Source organism: Rana temporaria, chromosome 9, assembly GCF_905171775.1.
Source record: "Rana temporaria chromosome 9, aRanTem1.1, whole genome shotgun sequence".
Lineage (NCBI taxonomy): Eukaryota > Metazoa > Chordata > Amphibia > Anura > Ranidae > Rana > Rana temporaria.
Window position 1 is genome coordinate 34,684,509 of NC_053497.1, and position 18,670 is coordinate 34,703,178.

Here is an 18,670-nt window from a genome sequence, read left to right on the forward strand (position 1 = left end):
GGCAGAGGATCCCTGACTATCCATCTTTCGTTCTCAGACGGCCTGTGGCAGAGGCTGTTCTCATACTGTTTGTTCATCATCCTGGCTGCTATGCCAGGTGAGAGGGGTCTATCCGGGTGAGCAATACCCACTCAAGAGAGAGTGGTGAATACTGGAACTCTAGAAAAAAAATGGTGTGCTCTGTACCGCGTACCTGAACCTTCCCCTTCTCTCTATACTCTCCACTCTATCATCACAACAGTTGAAGGTTTTACATCTCCTGTGGACATTGCAATTTCTATAGACTTTCTTCCTTGGACAACGAACTTAGAGGTAACGTGCAAAACCCAATCTAAACCAGCAGCTCCTACAGGGGTAGTGCTACATACAGAAGGGCTAGCAAAGTGGTTAAAGAGATAGTTCACATTTACCATGAAACTGCCTATGCAGATAAGGGGTTTATGTAGATAAAAACAATGGCCCGAATTCTCAAAGCACTTACACCGACGTATCTACTGATACGCTGCGTAAGTGCAATACATCTACAAGGCTGTTCCTTATCTCCCAGAATCGCGCTCCTACTTGCCCCATGGGGCGCGCACACGGAAGCTGATAGCGGCGGTTTACCACGTGATCGATCCGTCCAATGACGGAGCGATCACTTGTAAACAAACCGGCATCATGTGATGACGCCGCTTCCTCCCTCCCCTCTCTGTACTGAATGGTACAGTGTGAGAGGAGAGGGGAGAGAGCGGAGGCAGCAGCAGTGCTGTGGGCTGGATCTGTAACAAATGCAGTCACAGATCCAGACATCCATCCATCCCTGCTCAGTCATCCCTGCCCAATACTCACAATACCCTGCAATACTCTGCCCCATACTGTGCAATCCCTGCAATACTCTGCAATACCCCACAATACTCTGCAATACCCCACAATACTCTGCAATGCCCCGCAATACTCTGCAATACTCTGAAATACCCCGCAATACTCTGCAATACCCCGCAATACTCTGCAATACTCTGCAATACCTCGCAATACCCCGCAATACCCCGCAATACCCTGAAATACTCTGCAATACCCTGCAATACCCCACAATACTCTGCAATACTCTGCAATACTCTGAAATACCCCGCAATACTCTGCAATACCCCGCAATACCCCACAATACTCTGCAATTCCTCGCAATACCCCACAATACCCTGAAATACTCTGCAATACCCTGCAATACCCCACAATACTCTGCAATGCCCCGCAATACTCTGAAATACCCCGCAATACTCTGCAATACCCCGCAATACTCTGCAATACCCCCCAATACTCTGTAATACTCTGCAATACCTTGCAATACTCTGCAATACCCTGAAATATTCTGCAATACCCCGCAATACCCTGAAATACTCTGCAATACCCTGCAATACTCTGCAATACCTCGCAATACCCTGCAATACCCGTTTTTATTTATTATTTTTTGCGGAAAAACGTGTCAAACTAAAATAAAGTAAAGTAAAGTGAACAATAAAATATATATATTTTTTAAAGCGCCCCTGTCCCCGTGTGCTCGCATACAGAAGCGAATGTACACCTAAGTCCCGCCCACATATGAAAACGGTGTTCAAGCCACACATGTGAGGTATCGCTGCAAACGTTAGAGTGAGAGCAATAATTTTGGCCCTAGACCTCCTCTGTAACTAAAAACATATAACCAGTAAAAATATTTAAAACGTCGCCTATGGGGATTTTTAGGTAGCGAAGTTTGGCATCATTCCACGAGCGTGTGCAATTTTGAAGGGTGACATGTTGGGTATCTATTTACTCAGCGTAACTTCATCTTTCACATTATGCAAAAGAATGAAGAAAAAATACTAATTTGCAAAATTTTATAACAGAAACAATAAAAAAAAAAATTTAACCAAATTTTCAGTCTTTTTTTTCTTATAGCGCAAAAAATAAATAAACCCAATGGTGATTAAATACCACCAAAAGTAAGCTCTATTTGTGTGGAAAAAGGGGCGAAAATTTCATTTGGGTACAATGTTGTATGACTGAGTAATTGTCATTCAAATTGTGAAAGCACCGAAAGCTGAAAATTGGTCTGGTTATTAAGGGGATTTAAGTGCCCAGTGGTCAAGTTGTTAAAGCGGTGGTTCACCCTAAAAAACAAGTTTCTACCATGAAATCCAGCATACTAACGTGAGCTACAGTATGCCTTTATTTTATTTTTCTTGCGCCGTACTCACAGTTTAATCCCGTAGTTACGTCTCAGACTCCCCGCGGGGAATGGGCGTTCCTATGCAGAGGGGAACATGATTGACGGCCGGCTATGGCGCGTCACGCTTCCCGAAAATAGCCGGAGTAGGACTCGGCTCTTCACGGTGCTATACGGCGCCTGCGCACAGACTAGGAACTGACTGCGCAGGCGCAGTGAAGAGCCAAGTCCTATTTCGGCTATTTTCGGGAAGCGTGACGCGCCATAGCCGGCCGTCAATCATGTTCCCCTCTGCATAGGAACGCCCATTCCCCTCGGGGAGTCTGAAACGTAACTACAGGATTAAACTGTGAGTACGGCGCAAAAAAATAAAATAAAGGCATACTGTAGCTCGCGCTAGTATGCTGGATGGCATGGTAGAATTTTTTTTTTTTTTTAGGGTGAACCCCCGCTTTAAGTAGGTTGAGGAAGGCTCCTTTAAGTTGTGTGCATTGGTGGAAGGATGTAAAGCATATCTCGTATGGTAAGTCAATGTAGCTGACTCAATGAAGTGATGTTTTATGCTGGACCTGAATAGCTGCCAGTATATCATTGATTTTACCTCCATTCTGCTGATAACCTTTTTATATTCAAGTGAAATTACTTTGGATGGTGGTCACTCATTAAAACGGAGAAGTGTTTTGAAAATCAGACACAGACATGATTTAGGGTTACCAGTATATGGCAAAGCTAATAGCTGTTCTGGATGAGTGGTCAAGGCTGGAAAATGACCTCACAGGAGCTAATAGTTCTTATCTCATGAACACATTTACAAACAATCCTGATAGGGATCCAGTTATTCTCCACTTCACACTCATTGGTATCATCAATGTGCCTGTGTGTGACAGATAGGAACCGTGTTAGAGAGCACTGAAGCAGATGCTCCATATGCTCAGGGACTTTTTCTACCCTTAGGGCAGCCAGAAATAGGAAAATCTCATAGGCCTCCCTAGAATAATTTTTTCATGCATCAGAGGCACCATTGCCTTGAGATGGGGTTGACGGCTGTGGAGGCTGCAGAGATTAGCCCGTAAAAATGTGCCTGTCCTTGAAGAGGTCTCCGCACATCTCTAACACCAACGGTGATGTATGGTTCCTTCCCGTAGTCATAGAATCTCATCATGTTGTGCTTTACAGAGTACATTAATACATTCACATCAGTCCCTGCTGATGGGAAGCCTATACTGTAGTCTATGGCCCAGATTCTCAAAGGGCTTTCGACGGCGCAGCGCCATGTACGCCGTCGTAAGTCCTAATCTGGGCCGTCGTATCTATGCGACTGATTCTTAGAATCAGTTACGCATAGATATCCATTCGATCCAACAGGCGTAAGGCTCTTACACCGTCGGATCGTAACTGCAATTTTTTTTTCCCGCTAGGTGGCGCTTCCATCGATTTCCGTGTCGAGTATGCAAATAGGGATGGACGTAACTCACGTCTAAGTTAAAAAAATGATGTCCTAGCGACGTCATTTAGCGCAATGCACGGCGGGGAATTTCGGGACGACACATGCGCAGTTCATTCGGCGCGGGGACGCGCTTCATTTAAATGAAACCCGCCCCCAACCCGCCCAATTTCAAATCCGCCGCCAGAAATACACTACGCCGCCGTAACTTACGGCGCGAAATCGCTGAGGATTCGAAAATGCGCCAGGTAAGGTACGGCGGCGTAGTGTATCTCTGATACGCTGCGCCGTTCTACATGTATGTGGATCTGGCCCAATATGTTTTTCCGTATTAGCAACATTTTTAACAAAGATCATTTGTACAGAATGTCATACATCACAGGATCACACAGTGTATTAACTGCCTATCTCCTGCCAATTGACTACATGGCATGGGCACCCAGGGCCGGTGCTACCACTAGGCAAACTAGGCGGCCGCCTAGGGCGCACTGCTGCCTAGGGGCGCCCGGCCACTGGTGTTTCTACTCTCTTCTCTCTGCAACAAACAACCAAGTCTCAGCATCAGCAGACAGCGACCGCTCTGTGCGTACATAGTGTCAGAGTCGCAGTGGCGGTGGAGGACTGTGCCTGTGTCCCAACTCCTGAAAGAATGGAAGCAACCAAACATTCATTGATGGGCACGAGTAAGCTGCATTGATGGATGCTGGTGAGGCTGCATTAATGGGTGCTGGTGAGACAGTATTTGATGGGCGCTTCATTAAAAAGGTGGGGTATAAATCGGCAGGAAAGGAGGGGTGGAGTCAGGGGTGGAGCCAAGGGAGGGGCAGCAAAATGAGGTTTCGCCTAGGGCGTCAAAAAACCTTGCACCAGCCCTGTGGCCACCTTCTAATACATCATGTACCTCTGTGCAATAACTGAATGATAGACATGACTTACGTGAGTGGCTGCCAGCTCAGAAACGTGCCATTCCTAGGCGAGTCTTTGAATATCTGGCTATCACTTGACTTCAGGTCTGAGGCCACTGTGGGCAAGGCCAGCTCAGTAGTTGTAGTCGGCAATATTGTTGTGAAAAATTGAAATTGTGATTGAAATCTAGGGGGTTCTGCAGAACTCGGATCTCCTGAACTGTCCTTTACATCCTGGGATTCAGTCATTATTTTCAGAGATGTTGGGGTAAAGGTGTTGACTTTTTCCACCGTTGATGATCTTGTAGATAATGCAGAATTTCGTCTCTCACAATAAGACCCCTCAAAGCCAATCTTACAGACGCACTTCTGTGGTTTCTTACATACACCCCTATTTTTACATTTTGGGGTGCACACAGCTGTAACACGGGGAAAACAAGGGAAAAGCCTATCAATTCAACACTCTTAGGATCTCTCTTAGATGATATTTCCTGATTCGAAAAGTTCTTACCTCGTGTACACGTTCCAGTCTTTAGGGCTACAGTCCAACCCGGGCAGCACTTGTCACCACAGCGGTTGGTACTTAAAAACAAAAAATGTATAAATAAATAGAAGAAAATATTGAAAAGCATAATAAAAGCCTAAAATGTCTGCAAAACGAATAATTCAATCTTATATAAGCTTTTACATGTGTAGCCAGGTGCTAGGCTACAGTAATATGGGGAAGAGGACATTGGGGGGTTATTTAATAAAACTTGGGAGTGCGAAATCTGGTGCAGTTCTGCACAGAAACCAGGTTTTATTGCCAGCGCCTAATTGAACAAGCTGAAGTTAGAAGCTGATCGGTTTCTATGCAGAACTGCAACAGATTTCGCACCCTCCAGGTTTAGAAAATCTCTACCATTGCTTTTTATCCTTCTCTACCTCTCCTGAGATACTGCCAGCAGGGGGAGAGCAAAAGCCAAGCAATCCCATAGACTTCAATGGAGAGTGCTGTGAATACTTGGAGTTGTAGTATAAGTAGGCAGCCATATAATGGCTATACTATATTGGTTACACTCAGTGCTGGCCCGTCCATTAGGTTTTTATTTAGAAGCACATGATTAGAGCCGGAGGCTCTAAAAAATTTAAATAAGGTGGGGTTGGGGCACAGATCACTGCCCCCCAAGCCCACCTATTTGTGTGACATTAGAAAATTAATGTAACGGTCACCACCGTTTACGACCTTCCATCCCATCCAAGACAGCTTATCGACACTCCAACCAACAGGACTCGATCCATCCCATTTGCCAGAATAAACGAGACTCACACAGCTCTGGTACTGGTTTCAAATGTCAGACAACTTTAATGGTTCACTCTTATGCCCCGTACACACCATCACTTTATGTGATGAAAAAAAATGACGTTTTTAAAAACGTCACTTTAATTGACTGTGTGTGGGGGAAAACGTCGTTTTATGTCTTGTAAAAAACGACCAAAAAAAATTGAAGCATGCTTCAATTTTATGTGTCGTTTTTCAAAAGTGCACTTTTTACTTCACAGAAATTGACCGTGTGTAGCAAAAAACTTCGTTTTCTAAGACGTTTTTTCATCCACGCATGCCCCGAAGCTACTTATGAAGCAAGCTTCAATGGTAAAACGTGGTGGAACGTAACCTCACTTTGCAAGAACATTGTGAGAAAAACGATGGTGTGTAGGCAACTTCGTCTTTGAAAATTGAAGTTTCAAAAACGTAATTTTTTACTTCACAGAAAGTGTCGTTTTTTTCATCACATAAAGTGATGGTGTGTATGCGGCATAAGATTTTATACAGTTTTGAAGGCACATGAACAATCAAACTCCCCACCCACACATCACACCGTGGGGGCTTCAATCACATTCTTTGAGCTAATTACTAAACATTCTAGACATGTCGGCGCCGGCCTATAATTATCATGATCTGATCACTGCACATTCCTTCATTAACAGCATAACAAACAAAACACCATCACACACAATGATCTCTTCAATCCACATCCCTAGACAGACGTTCAGTCTTCGCATACAGCTTGACCGAAAGGTATTCATACCTCTGAGCATCAATAGGCTTAAAGCAGTGTTATCACACAATGAAAGGTCTTCCGGGAGCCTGACTCAATTAGCATGTCACTAGTCAGGGCTAATCATAGAATGAGTCAATATTGACTGGTTGGGTTACAATTAACCACTATCTTGCAGTATCTCAAAATCCTGCAATATGAACTATCAGTGATGTCCCCTGTCCTGTAATTTAGGACATAATTTCTCAGTCACCCTATGGCCCTATCGGACATAGGGTGACCCTAGACATAAGACTCCTTGGTGACGCCGGTACAGGAGTACCCCTCATCCTTACAAAATCTCTGGGTGTCCCGGGTCATTCCGTTACAATTAATATTCGCTAATGTCTTCCTTTTTTTGGTGCGGACAATCAAGAAGCGGGTCCCCATTGGCCGGGAGTCCTAAGACCCGATTGTCCACGAGTTCAGAAATCGGGAGGAGACAGAGGGGGAGAAGCCACCACCTGGATGGGGTAAGTGCAGGGGCTGGTGGGCGATTGATCGAGTGGTGGGGAGAGCACGGCAATCGTTCAAGTGAGCACTGGGGGGGGGGCAGGATGTTATGTGATTGGCTGGCTAGGGGGGGTATCAGTAGGAGTAGTGGAGAGAGGATTTTTATTAAACTGTCCAGGAAAGTTTTTCCTCTTAGTACCAAGGGACTCAGAGGGAGAGCACCCAGGGACAGCGCAGCACCGCACACATCACAACACCTGCACTGCTGCAGCAGGGAGACTGGAGCTTTCAGTCACCCTCTGCTTCCCATCACTGATCACTGGAGGCTTTAGGGAGATACTGGGGGCCCCCCTTCTACAGTCAGAGGTTACAGCAGCATTCCGGAGACTGGTGAAAGGGCTATTTGCCCATTGCTGATACTGCTAGCAGGAATTTAGCTACTGAGAGCAAGACACCAAGTGTACCCAATACCACACTTATTCTAAACCTAAACTGCACCTATACACAACCTATACCGCATTACACTAAACCTTTACCGCATATGAACCACATCTACCTTGCACTTGTGGAAACGGAATAGCCGCAGGTGGGAACCCAGATGAATAGCCTCTGTTGCAGACAACTCAGGTGAAGGCAATGCACTTAGCAAAGCAGGAACAAAGATTGTCTCTGGACAGCCGCACTCTAAACAAATTGTAGCCTTTTATTAAAAGAAGGACAGCACTACAAGTCACAGCAAAATAAAATAAAACCTGACTGCTGATGCGTTTCGCACTGAAACTAGTGCTTAGTCATAGCAGAGACAATCTTTGTTCCTACCTTGCACTTGTGCCAGGACTATACCATACCTATACTGTACCTATACTGCAGTCAGGATACCTGGGACTGTTTATAAGTGCAAAAATGCTCTGAACCACTTCCCGACCTCCTCATGTACATATACGTCAGCAGAATGGCACGGACAGGCACATGTACGTACCTGTACGTCCTCTGCTAGACGTGGGTGGGGGGTCTGATCGGGACCCCCCCCCCCGGTACATGCGGAGGTCGGGTCCGCTCGGGGAGCGATCCGGGACGACGGCGCGGCTATTTGTTTTTAGCCGCTCTGTCGCGATCGCTCCCCGGAGCTGAAGAACGGGGAGAGCCGTGTGTAAACACGGCTTCCCCGTGCTTCACTGTGGCGGCGCATCGATCGGGTGATCCCCTTTATAGGGGAGATCCGATCGATGATGTCATTCCTACAGCCACACCCCCCTACACTAGTAAACACACACACAGTGATCCCTAAATGTTACAGCGCCCCCTGTGTTTAACTCCCAAACTGCAACTGTCATTTTCACAATAAAGAATGCAATTTAAATGCATTTTTTGCTGTGAAAATGACAATGGTCCCAAAAATGTGTCAAAATTGTCCGAAGTGTCCGCCATAATGTCGCAGTCACGAAAAAAATCGCTGATCGCCACCATTAGTAGTAAAAAAAAATAAAAAAAATAAAAATGCAAAAAAACTATCCCCTATTTTGTAAACGCTATAAATTTTGCGCAAACCAACCGATAAACGATTATTGCGTTTTTCTTTACCAAAAATAGGTAGAAGAATACGTATCGGCCTAAACTGAGGAAAAAAAAAATTATATATGTTTTTGGGGGATATTTATTACAGCAAAAAGTAAAAAATATTGAATTTTTTTCAAAATTGTCGCTCTATTTTTGTTTATAGCGCAAAAAATTAAAACCGCAGAGGTGATCAAATACCACCAAAAGAAAGCTCTATTTGTGGGGAAAAAAGGACGCCAATTTTGTTTGGGAGCCACGTCGCACGACCGCGCAATTGTCTGTTAAAGCGACGCAGTCCCGAACTGTAAAAACCCCTTGGGTCTTTAGGCAGCAATATGGTCCGGGGCTTAAGTGGTTAAAGGTCCCCAACGGTAGCCTGCAGAAGAACATCTCAAAGCTTTACCCCTCCCGTAATAGTTATTCTGCTAGCCCCCTTTTGTTCCCCTTCCCCCTCAGTAGAAGCGGGTACAATGCAGGGCTCTTGCAGACTGTCATTGTGAGCTGTCTCCTCGTACCTCATATGAGCAGACAGTTACACACTGACAGGAAGCATCAATGAACTACCTAGAGAGCTCAACAGCACCCTGGTGGTTCATTAAGAGCTACAAGCCGACAGCCAAGAGAGCTGTCAGTACTTGTAGTTCTCACATTAACAGAACTCTGTGAATGAATTACGTGGCCAGGTGGGTGGAGCCCTGCATGGCAGCGTTTTTCTTAAATTGTGACAGCGAGTGCGGGTAGAAGATCCCCCACTCGCTGTCACACCGGGGATATGGGTGTAACATTTAAAGCGGGGGTTCCCCGGTAATACGTTTTTTTTTTCAAGATGCTTCTGGCGCTCTTACCTTATATTATACGGTACTGGCGTGTCCTAATTTTATAGCTGCCAGCATTCCTATAATTTATTTATAAAATTCTGGGATGGACGCTTCCCTCTTGCTTGTGGGCACTCTGAAGCCCACAAGCAAATCCTTCCAGGATGCGGTGTCCCGCGCATGTGCAGTGTTGACGGCGAGTGGCCCCGTCAACACTACACAGTTGCCATCACGTTGCTGTCACGTGACCCGCGAGATAATGCGGGATTACAGGATTACAGTACAGCGCGTCTCCTGGGAGTCTCGACACATCTCTCCCAGGAGACATCGCGCACGGCCGGGGAGAACTAAATACACGCCCACTCCCGCGGGGAATGAAACCCGGAAGCCACAGGAAAAGCTTCTGAAACAAGGTAATGAATGACATACGGGGAAAAAAAACGATGGATACTACATAAGGCTGGTGGTGTTAGTAAGACGAACTTGATATTTAGGGTGAACCTCCACTTTAACATGTTATGAAAGATTAACTTGTGTTTTAAATTGCCTTCAGTTTAGTTATCTACAAGAAACATCCCCTCTTCAACCTGAGTGTTTCAAGGAGCATGGTGCCGCTTGTAGCGTTGTGGGCTCTGGGAACAACAGCAACTCCTTTAGTGGTAAGGTGTGTTCCCCATCAGGCCCACTTCTTTTGTGATTAACCTACCTACCTACCGACCTACCTGAATCTGGTACACGTACACCAGAAAAAAGCTGTTGGGATTTTTGAATCTGGTGCGGCCCATTTTAGAGAGCCATAGAACCAGAAAACTATCAGGAGTGCTTCATTAAATTCTACTGTGTACGTTTTGGGTCATCATTAATTTATATCTTGCGCAGAGGAACTGAATATCTTTGTCTTGTAGCATGTGCTTTGTGTAAATTTAATTCCAACATACATCTCTGTTGTATTTGTATATGTGTGTGTATGTCAAGTACAGACCAAAAGTTTGGACACACCTTCTCATTCAAAGAGTTTTCTTTATTTTCATGACTATGAAAATTGTAGATTCACACTGAAGGCATCAAAACTATGAATTAACACATGTGGAATTATACATAACAAAAAAGTGTGAAACAACTGAAAATATATTTCATATTCTAGGTTCTTCAAAGTAGCCACCCTTTGCAGCAGACACATCTCTAGAACTGTTAGGCCTGGTACACACGATAGGATTGATCCGCGGATACGGTCCGCCGGACCGTATCCGCGGATAAATCCTCTGCGGATTTTAATCCAATGGAGTGTACACACCATCGGATCGAAATCCGCGCCGAATTCCCATCGCGGTGACGTGTCATATAAGGATATCCACGCATGCGTCGAATCATTACGACACATGCGAGGGATGGGTTCGGACGGATCGATCCGGTGAGTCTGTACAGACCACCGGATCGATCTGCTGGTGCCGATTCCAGCGGATAGATTTGTAAGCATGTCTATAAATTTTTATCTGCTGGAATTCGGAAATATCCGCGGATAAATATCCGCTGGAACGTACACACCAGGGGATCTATACGCTGAAACCGATCCACTGAGATTTTTCAGCGGATGGATCCTCTCGTGTGTACGGGGCCTCAGGAGGAGACTGTGTGAATCAGGCCTTCATGGTAGAATATCTGCTAGGAAACCACTGCTAAAGAAAGGCAACACGCAGAAGAGACTTGTTTGGGCTAAAGAACACAAGGAATGGACATTAGACCAGTGGAAATCTGTGCTTTGGTCTGATGAGTCCAAACTTGAGATCTTTGGTTCCAACCCCCGTGTCTTTGTGCGACGCAGAAAAGGTGAACGGATGGACTCTACATGCCTGGTTCCCACCGTGAAGCATGGAGGAGGAGGTGTGATGGTGTGGGGGGGCTTTGCTGGTGACACTGTTGGGGATTTATTCAAAATTAAAGGCATACTGAACCAGCATGGCTACCACAGCATCTTGCAGCGGCATGCTATTCCATCCGGTTTGCGTTTAGTTGGACCATCATTTATTTTTCAACAGGACAATGACCCCAAACACACCTCCAGGCTGTGTAAGGGCTATTTGACCAAGAAGGGGAGTGATGGGGTGCTGTGCCAGGTGACTACCTCTTGAAGCTCATCAAGAGAATGCCAAGAGTGTGCCAAGCAGTAATCAAAGCAAAAGGTGGCTACTTTGAAGAACCTAGAATATGAAATATATTTTCAGTTGTTTCACACTTTTTTGTTATGTATAATTCCACATGTGTTCATTCATAGTTTTGATGCCTTCAGTGTGAATCTACAATTTTCATAGTCATGAAAATAAAGAAAACTCTTTGAATGAGAAGGTGTGTCCAAACTTTTGGTCTGTTCTGTATGTCTGTTTGGTTGGAGATGTTTGGGTGTTCTACCATGCCTGTCAGTATTTCATTATCCTTTTGAGCTAAATATACATTTTCTCCATGTAATTCATGTGTTTTGGTTGTTTTGTACATATGAGTATTGAGCAGTTTATGTGTATTTTTTGTAGTTATCAGTTCATTTATTTGTTCTGTGTGTGTTTGATGAAATATGTGTGTCTGTTTGTCAGTTGGTAGGTGGTTCTGCTATGATGGCGTGTATACAGAAGGTTGGTTTGTATATATTTATACAAGTACTTCAGTCTTTGTAGAACATCTGTAAAAGCTATTGGGAGGGATATGTGCGGTAATGTCTCTGGGGAAAAAAAGTGTTGGGGCTGCCCTCAGCATCTGTATTCAGAATGTCATTGTTCAAGGGCTGCTGTGAAGAGTAATTGAAGTGGAGGCCCATTCCGCAAGAAATGCGGTCGGTTTAGAAACTTTCACAAGCAGTGATAAGCTGGCTGTAGACAGAGACATTTTGAGCTGATTCCTGATAAACCAGATTCAATTAGAACCACGGGTGGTCCTGTTGGCACCCTGGCACACTACATCCTTCAGTCTGGAAATCAAAGGAGTTGGGTGAAAAACGAACGGAGGTTAAATCAAATCGGATGAAGCCACTGTTCAGGTATTCTGGTAGCTTTGTGCGCCAGTTTGTCAGAATACAATAGCCAACAGTGCAGATTTCTTAATCCACGCTGTTTTGAAGGGAATGAGGAATTAATAGAATTTTCTCAAAGTCTGTATAGCCAGCTTAAAAGACAATTATAGGGTACATAAAAAACAAACATACATACTCACTCCCTTACTACAGCATCCGTGGGACCGAAAGCTGAGCGATCACCTGACCATGTACTGAATACTGCAGGGGTATTGAATTAAATTCAAGGAGGACTGTTCAGCAAAATTCTCTTCCAGCCAAGGTCCAAATTTTTATGTTTGCATAGTACAGGCATACCCCGCTTTAAGTACACTCATTTTACATACACTCGTATGTAAAGGGCCTCACAAGTACTGTACAGACATTTTGCAGTCACAGTAGAAGGAGCTGAAGCTCAGAGAGCATAGCCTGCCCTGTTCCAGTGTGCCCCTGACACCCCCACTACAGCCCCTGAGACCTTAACTACAGCCCCCTGATCCCCCCACTACACCCTAGACGTGAAAAAGGGTATTGTTTCACTTTAAGTACATTTTCGTTTTACATACATGCTCTGGTCCCATTGTGTACTTAAAAGTGGGGTATGCCTGTATATAGGTAGTTATTCTATGTCTACCAAAAAAATAAGCAATGTAAAATGTCTATAGCATTTCAATAATGTGTAATGTCAAATTTTAGTGTGCCCCCTACATCAGGTGTCCCCGTCAGAGTGCTCCCATAAATTAGGTCTCCCTATCAGAGTGCCCTCTTGCATTGAGTGCCCCCGCCAGAATGCCCCTTTACAGCAGGTGTCTCCATCAGAGTGTCCATGTATATCAGGTGTCCCTATCAGAGTGCCCATTTACAGCAGGTGTCTCCATCAGGGGCCTCTTACTGTACATTGAGTGTCTCCATTAGAATGTCCCTGTATATTAAGTGTCCCCATTAGAGTGCTTCCTTACATAAGGTGACCCTATCAGGAAGCCTCTTATGCATCAAGTGTCCCCACCAGAGTACTTTCTTTCATAAGGGCCATACGAATGCCCCCTTACATCAGGTTTCTCCATCAAAGTCCTATCTTACATCAGGTCTCCCCATTAGAGTGTACCCTTACAACAGGTGTCCCCGTCAGAGTTCTGCCCTGTATCAGATGCCCCATCAAAGTGCTCCTTTACACCACTAGAGAGGAGGGAGGGAAACAGAGCTAGGGACTGGCTGGCTGGCAGTCCAGATAGAACTGTCGCTCAGTCATGGTCTGGACCGCAGTCCACCATTTAGTGATGCCTGAAATAATGCAAGGAGTTTATTAAGTGCTCAATGTATATAGACATTGTGGTCATCATCTGGTGCAGCCACTTAAATCCTAGCTTTAATGTGTGAGGTTCATTACTAATCATACTTTTAAATCAGTCTTTTACCATGGAAGAATCCTTTAATTAATTTTCAGGTCTTGGCGAATACCTGCTAAAACCAATTCATCAGGTGTCAGTGGGAAAAACTCCCCTTATATTGGTAGTATTGTAGGTAAGTAAAAAAAATCGTAGGTGTCATGCCACTGGCTCTGTCAAGTGGCGTTGGCCTCGAAACTATGCAGGGACCATCAAATGGGAGGTCAATCATCCACAGCTTAGGAAACCCCTAGCCCAGGGATATGCAATTAGCGGACCTCCAGCTGTTGCAAAACTACAAGTCCCACCATGCCTCTGACTCTGGTTTCATGCTTGTGGCTGTCAGAGTCTTGCAATGCCTCATGGGAATTGTAGTTCTGCAACATTTGGAGGTCCGCTAATTGCATATTCCCGCATCTGGAGGAATCCTATGATATCAAAGGAACCCCGGCTGTGAATAGAACTGACCATTCAAGCATGCATATAATTATAAAGGGTGTTAGGGACAAATTATTATAGTGATGAAGCAAACCAATAACATACATAATAGCACACAGTCTTGTAGGTCACATTAGGACAGGAAGCATTTTAAAATGTACAGACTCTTTTGACACGTCTTTTCTTCCTCCAGCACTGAACAAAACAATACATAAAGTAAGCAGGATATATGTAATAAAACAATAACTCAAGAAACTGGTTAATGCAAACCTGTAGCCAGCCATGTCAAAACGAGAACACTGGCAACCTAGGTAATCAGAAAACACTTTTACTTACATCATTTAGTACTGTATTGCCGTGTAACACACAATCGGAATTTCCGACAACAAATGTTCGATGTGAGCTTTTGGTCGGATATTCCGACCGTGTGTAGGCTCCATCGGACATTTGCTGTCGGAATTTCCGACAACAAATGTTTAAGAGCTGGTACTCAATTTTTCCGACAACAAAAGTTGTTGTCGGAAAAAATTCCAATCCAATGCAATTCCGACGCACAAAAATCCTACGCATGCTTGGAATCAATTTGACGCATGCTCGGAATCATTGAACTTTTTCTCGGCTTGTCGTAGTGTTGTACGTCACCGCATTCTTGACGTTCGGAATTTCAGTCAACATTTGTGTGACCGTGTGTATGCAACACAAGTTTGACCCAACATCCGTTGGAAAAAAATCTATGGTTTCGTTGTCGGAAATTCCGATCGTGTGTACGTGGCATAATTCTGTTACTTGACTACGCTTCTTTCCACAAGTTTTATGAAACTTAGCCAGTCCAGGGCTGTAGCATGACAATGCAGCAGGGCAACTGCAGAAGACCTGGAAGCTAGTGTGAAGATCACTGGGGCACTGGTGTCTACTACAGTGCTTTTCAGCCTCCACTGGCATCCCACAGGTATGATATATGCATAATTACATTGGCCCATGCTGGACTAATGTAACTATGTAAAAAAGGTCATACCTGGAATTCAGCAGACCTGAACTGTGAAGCTCTGCCCAAAAAAAGCCTGGCAAAGGGCAAAGGCTAGTCACCGGTACTGCCTATGGTTTCCCTGCAGCTGTTCTTTTCCTTACAAAGGAAAGTCAGTGGGAAGAATGCCCCCCACCTTACAATAGTGTGAAGAATGATCCCTACATTGGTGGTAAGTGGGAAAAATGCTCCTTACATTGGAGGGGGTAGGAATACCTGCACTTTATGTTAAAGTGCCTTTATACTTTAACCACTTAAGCCCCGGACCATTTTGTTGCTAAATGCCCAGGCCAGGTTTTGCGATTCGGCACTGCGTCGCTTTAACAGACAATTGCGCGGTCGTGCGACGTGGCTCCCAAACAAAATTGGCGTCCCTTTTTCCCCACAAATAGAGCTTTCTTTTGGTGGTATTTGATCACCTCTGCGGTTTTTATTTTTTGCGCTATAAACAAAAATAGAGCGACAATTTTGAAAAAAATGCAATATTTTTTACTTTTTGCTATAATAAATATCCCCCAAAAACATATATAAAACATTTTTTTTCCTCAGTTTAGGCCGATACGTATTCTTCTACCTATTTTTGGTAAAAAAAATCGCAATAAGTGTTTATTGATTGGTTTGCGCAAAATTTATAGCGTTTACAAAATAGGGGATAGTTTTATTGCATTTTTATTCATTATTTTTTTTTTTACTACTAATGGCGGCGATCAGCGTTTTTTTTCGTGACTGCGACATTATGGCGGACTCTTCTGACAATTTTGACACATTTTTGGGACCATTGTCATTTTCACAGCAAAAAATGCATTTAAATTGCATTGTTTATTGTGAAAATGACAGTTGCAGTTTGGGAGTTAACCACAGGGGGCGCTGTAGGAGTTAGGGTTCACCTAGTGTGTGTTTACAACTGTAGGGGGGTGTGGCTGTAGGACTGACATCATCGATCGAGTCTCCCTATAAAAGGGATCACTCGATCGATGCAGCCGCCACAGTGAAGCACGGGGAAGCCATGTTTACATACGGCTCTCCTCGTTCTTCAGCTCCGGGGAGCGATCGCGACGGGGCGGCTATAAACGCGGCATCATCCCGGATCGCTCCCCGAGGCAAGCCGTCTGCCACACGCAGCGGGGGGGGCCCGATCGGACCCCCGACCCGCTAGAAGGCAGGGACATATATATACGCCCATCTGCCTGTACGTGCCATTCTGTGGACGTAAATAGGCGTGCGGCGGGCGTTAAGTGGTTAAGCGTTCATGTGAAGATTTGAGGGGTTGGAAAGTGCTAAATGTTGTATTGGAGGGAATTCAAGACATCTGAGTGGTACATGAGAGGCTAAGCTAATGCCCTGTACACACGGCCGTTTTTTTCGTCGGAATAAACTCGGATGTTTTTTTCCGGCGGAATTCCGCTCAAGCTGTCTTGCATACACACGATCACACCAAATTCCGACCGTCAAGAACGCGGTGACGTACAACACTGCGACGAGCCGAGAAAAATTAAGTTAATGCTTCCGAGCATGCGTCAGAGAAACTGATTTTCCGATAGGAATTTTTTCCATTGGAAAAATGGAGAACCTTTCTTTATATGATACAGGGATGGAGATTGTTTGTGATACCCTTATACATTTATTATACGTTTTTTTCCAGTGCTCTTTACTGCTATACCAATCATAGGTAGGGGCAGTGACACGCCTCCCAGTCACCTGCCCTCTACCTACTCATCAGCATTTATGTGCCTCTATTGAGGAGACTTTAAAAGTTTAGTTAGGACTGCAGTACACAGAGAGCCTTGGCGAGGCCTGCAGCTTAACCATGTATTTGCAAATGCGTGCAACTAAACCTCTGTTTTTAATGTATACAGTTAGACAGTTGAATTTGGTTTGCTGTTTGGGTGGTAAGTTTGAGCCTGGTTATTATGTAAACAACTTTATTTATACTTACTTATTGCTTAAAACGCATCTCATTTAAAGTCCCAAAACCCCCCCTTCTTTTATCCAACAACAGGGATGGAGGCGTATGTTTATCATATGCCTAAAGTCCCAAACCTATTTTTTTATAAGCTAATGCCCTGTACACACGAACGTTTTTTCCATCGGAATAATCTCGGATGGTTTTTCCGACGGAATTCCGCTCAAGCTGTCTTGCATACACACGGTCACACCAAATTCCGACCGTCAAGAACGCGGTGACGTACAACGAGAAAAATTAAGTTCAATGCTTCCAAGCATGCGTCAACTTGATTCCGAGCATGCATGGTTTTTAGTGCGTTGGAATTCCATACAGACAAACTGATTTTCCAATAGGAATTTTTTCCGTTGGAAAAATGGAGAACCTGCTCTCTATCTAAGTCCGTCAGAAATTCAGACGGAAAAAGTCTGATGGGGCATACACACGGTCGGTATATCCGATGAAAAGCTCCCATCAGACTATTTCCATTGGAAATTCAGACCGTGTGTACGCGGCATAAGCGATATGAAAAAGCTGATAAGAAATTAAGAAAAGGAGATGTCAGTGTGTGTGAACAGAAGGTAGGATTGGGGTGGTTTCTGGAGACTGTCAATGGTCTGGAGGTAAATAAAACCAGTTAAATGTCTAACAGAAAAAAGTATACATGCCTGAAGATTGATGCTTGAATTGGGCACTTCACTGCTTTCTGATCTAGGTTTGGTCAGCTCTTAACTACTTGGAGTGAGATAAATGTACATTATGACACTTATGCCAAAAAGAGTCATCCGCTGACACATCCTAACTCTGACACATCACACTTCTATGGCCCATGCTTTATCACTGCTGAGGATATCATGTCACAAAAGGGTCCACCAAAAGACAAAGTCCACTATTCTAAGTCACACAGGAGACAACTTTTACCTCTTCTTATCCTACGTACAATCCATTCATCATCTCACACCCTTCTCACTGCTGCACCTCCTCTACAACAACAATCCACATTATGATGGGCATCCCTTGTCTGTGTCTCTCTTTACTGTGGAAAGTCTTAAGCCCTGTACACGTGATCGATTTGTCTGATGAAAACGGACCGATGTGGTGTGCTGGCGAATATGTTCATGAGCTTTAGTCTAAAGCCTCATACACACGATCGGATTTTCATCGGACAAATCCGTGGATTTTTGTCCGAAGGGCATTGGCCATGAACTTGTTCTGCATACAGACAGCAGAACTTTTTCAGCCAACATACAGTAAAATATGTTGTTTTTCAGTTCTTTAGTGCCACCCTTTGGGCAACTTCTGCTAATGTTGTCCGATGGAAGTCCGATCGTGTGTATGAGGCATATAGCACAAGCATTGGTGGCTGTATAGATTAATGCCATATACAGGGCCGATCCTAGGCAGGGT

General features: G+C 44.5%; 1 protein-coding gene across 1 annotated transcript in view; it reads right to left on the minus strand.

The window, feature by feature from the left end:
* The window catches only part of LTBP4 (latent transforming growth factor beta binding protein 4), a 272,071-nt gene that overhangs the window by 217,650 nt on the left and 35,751 nt on the right, over positions 1–18,670 (minus strand). Inside the window, exons 2-3 of the mRNA XM_040323145.1 lie at positions 5,046–5,116; positions 4,566–4,953 (exon numbers count right to left, since the gene is read on the minus strand). Of these exons, the coding sequence (XP_040179079.1) occupies positions 4,566–4,953; positions 5,046–5,116 (459 nt within the window). The remainder of the gene's footprint in view (positions 1–4,565; positions 4,954–5,045; positions 5,117–18,670) is intronic.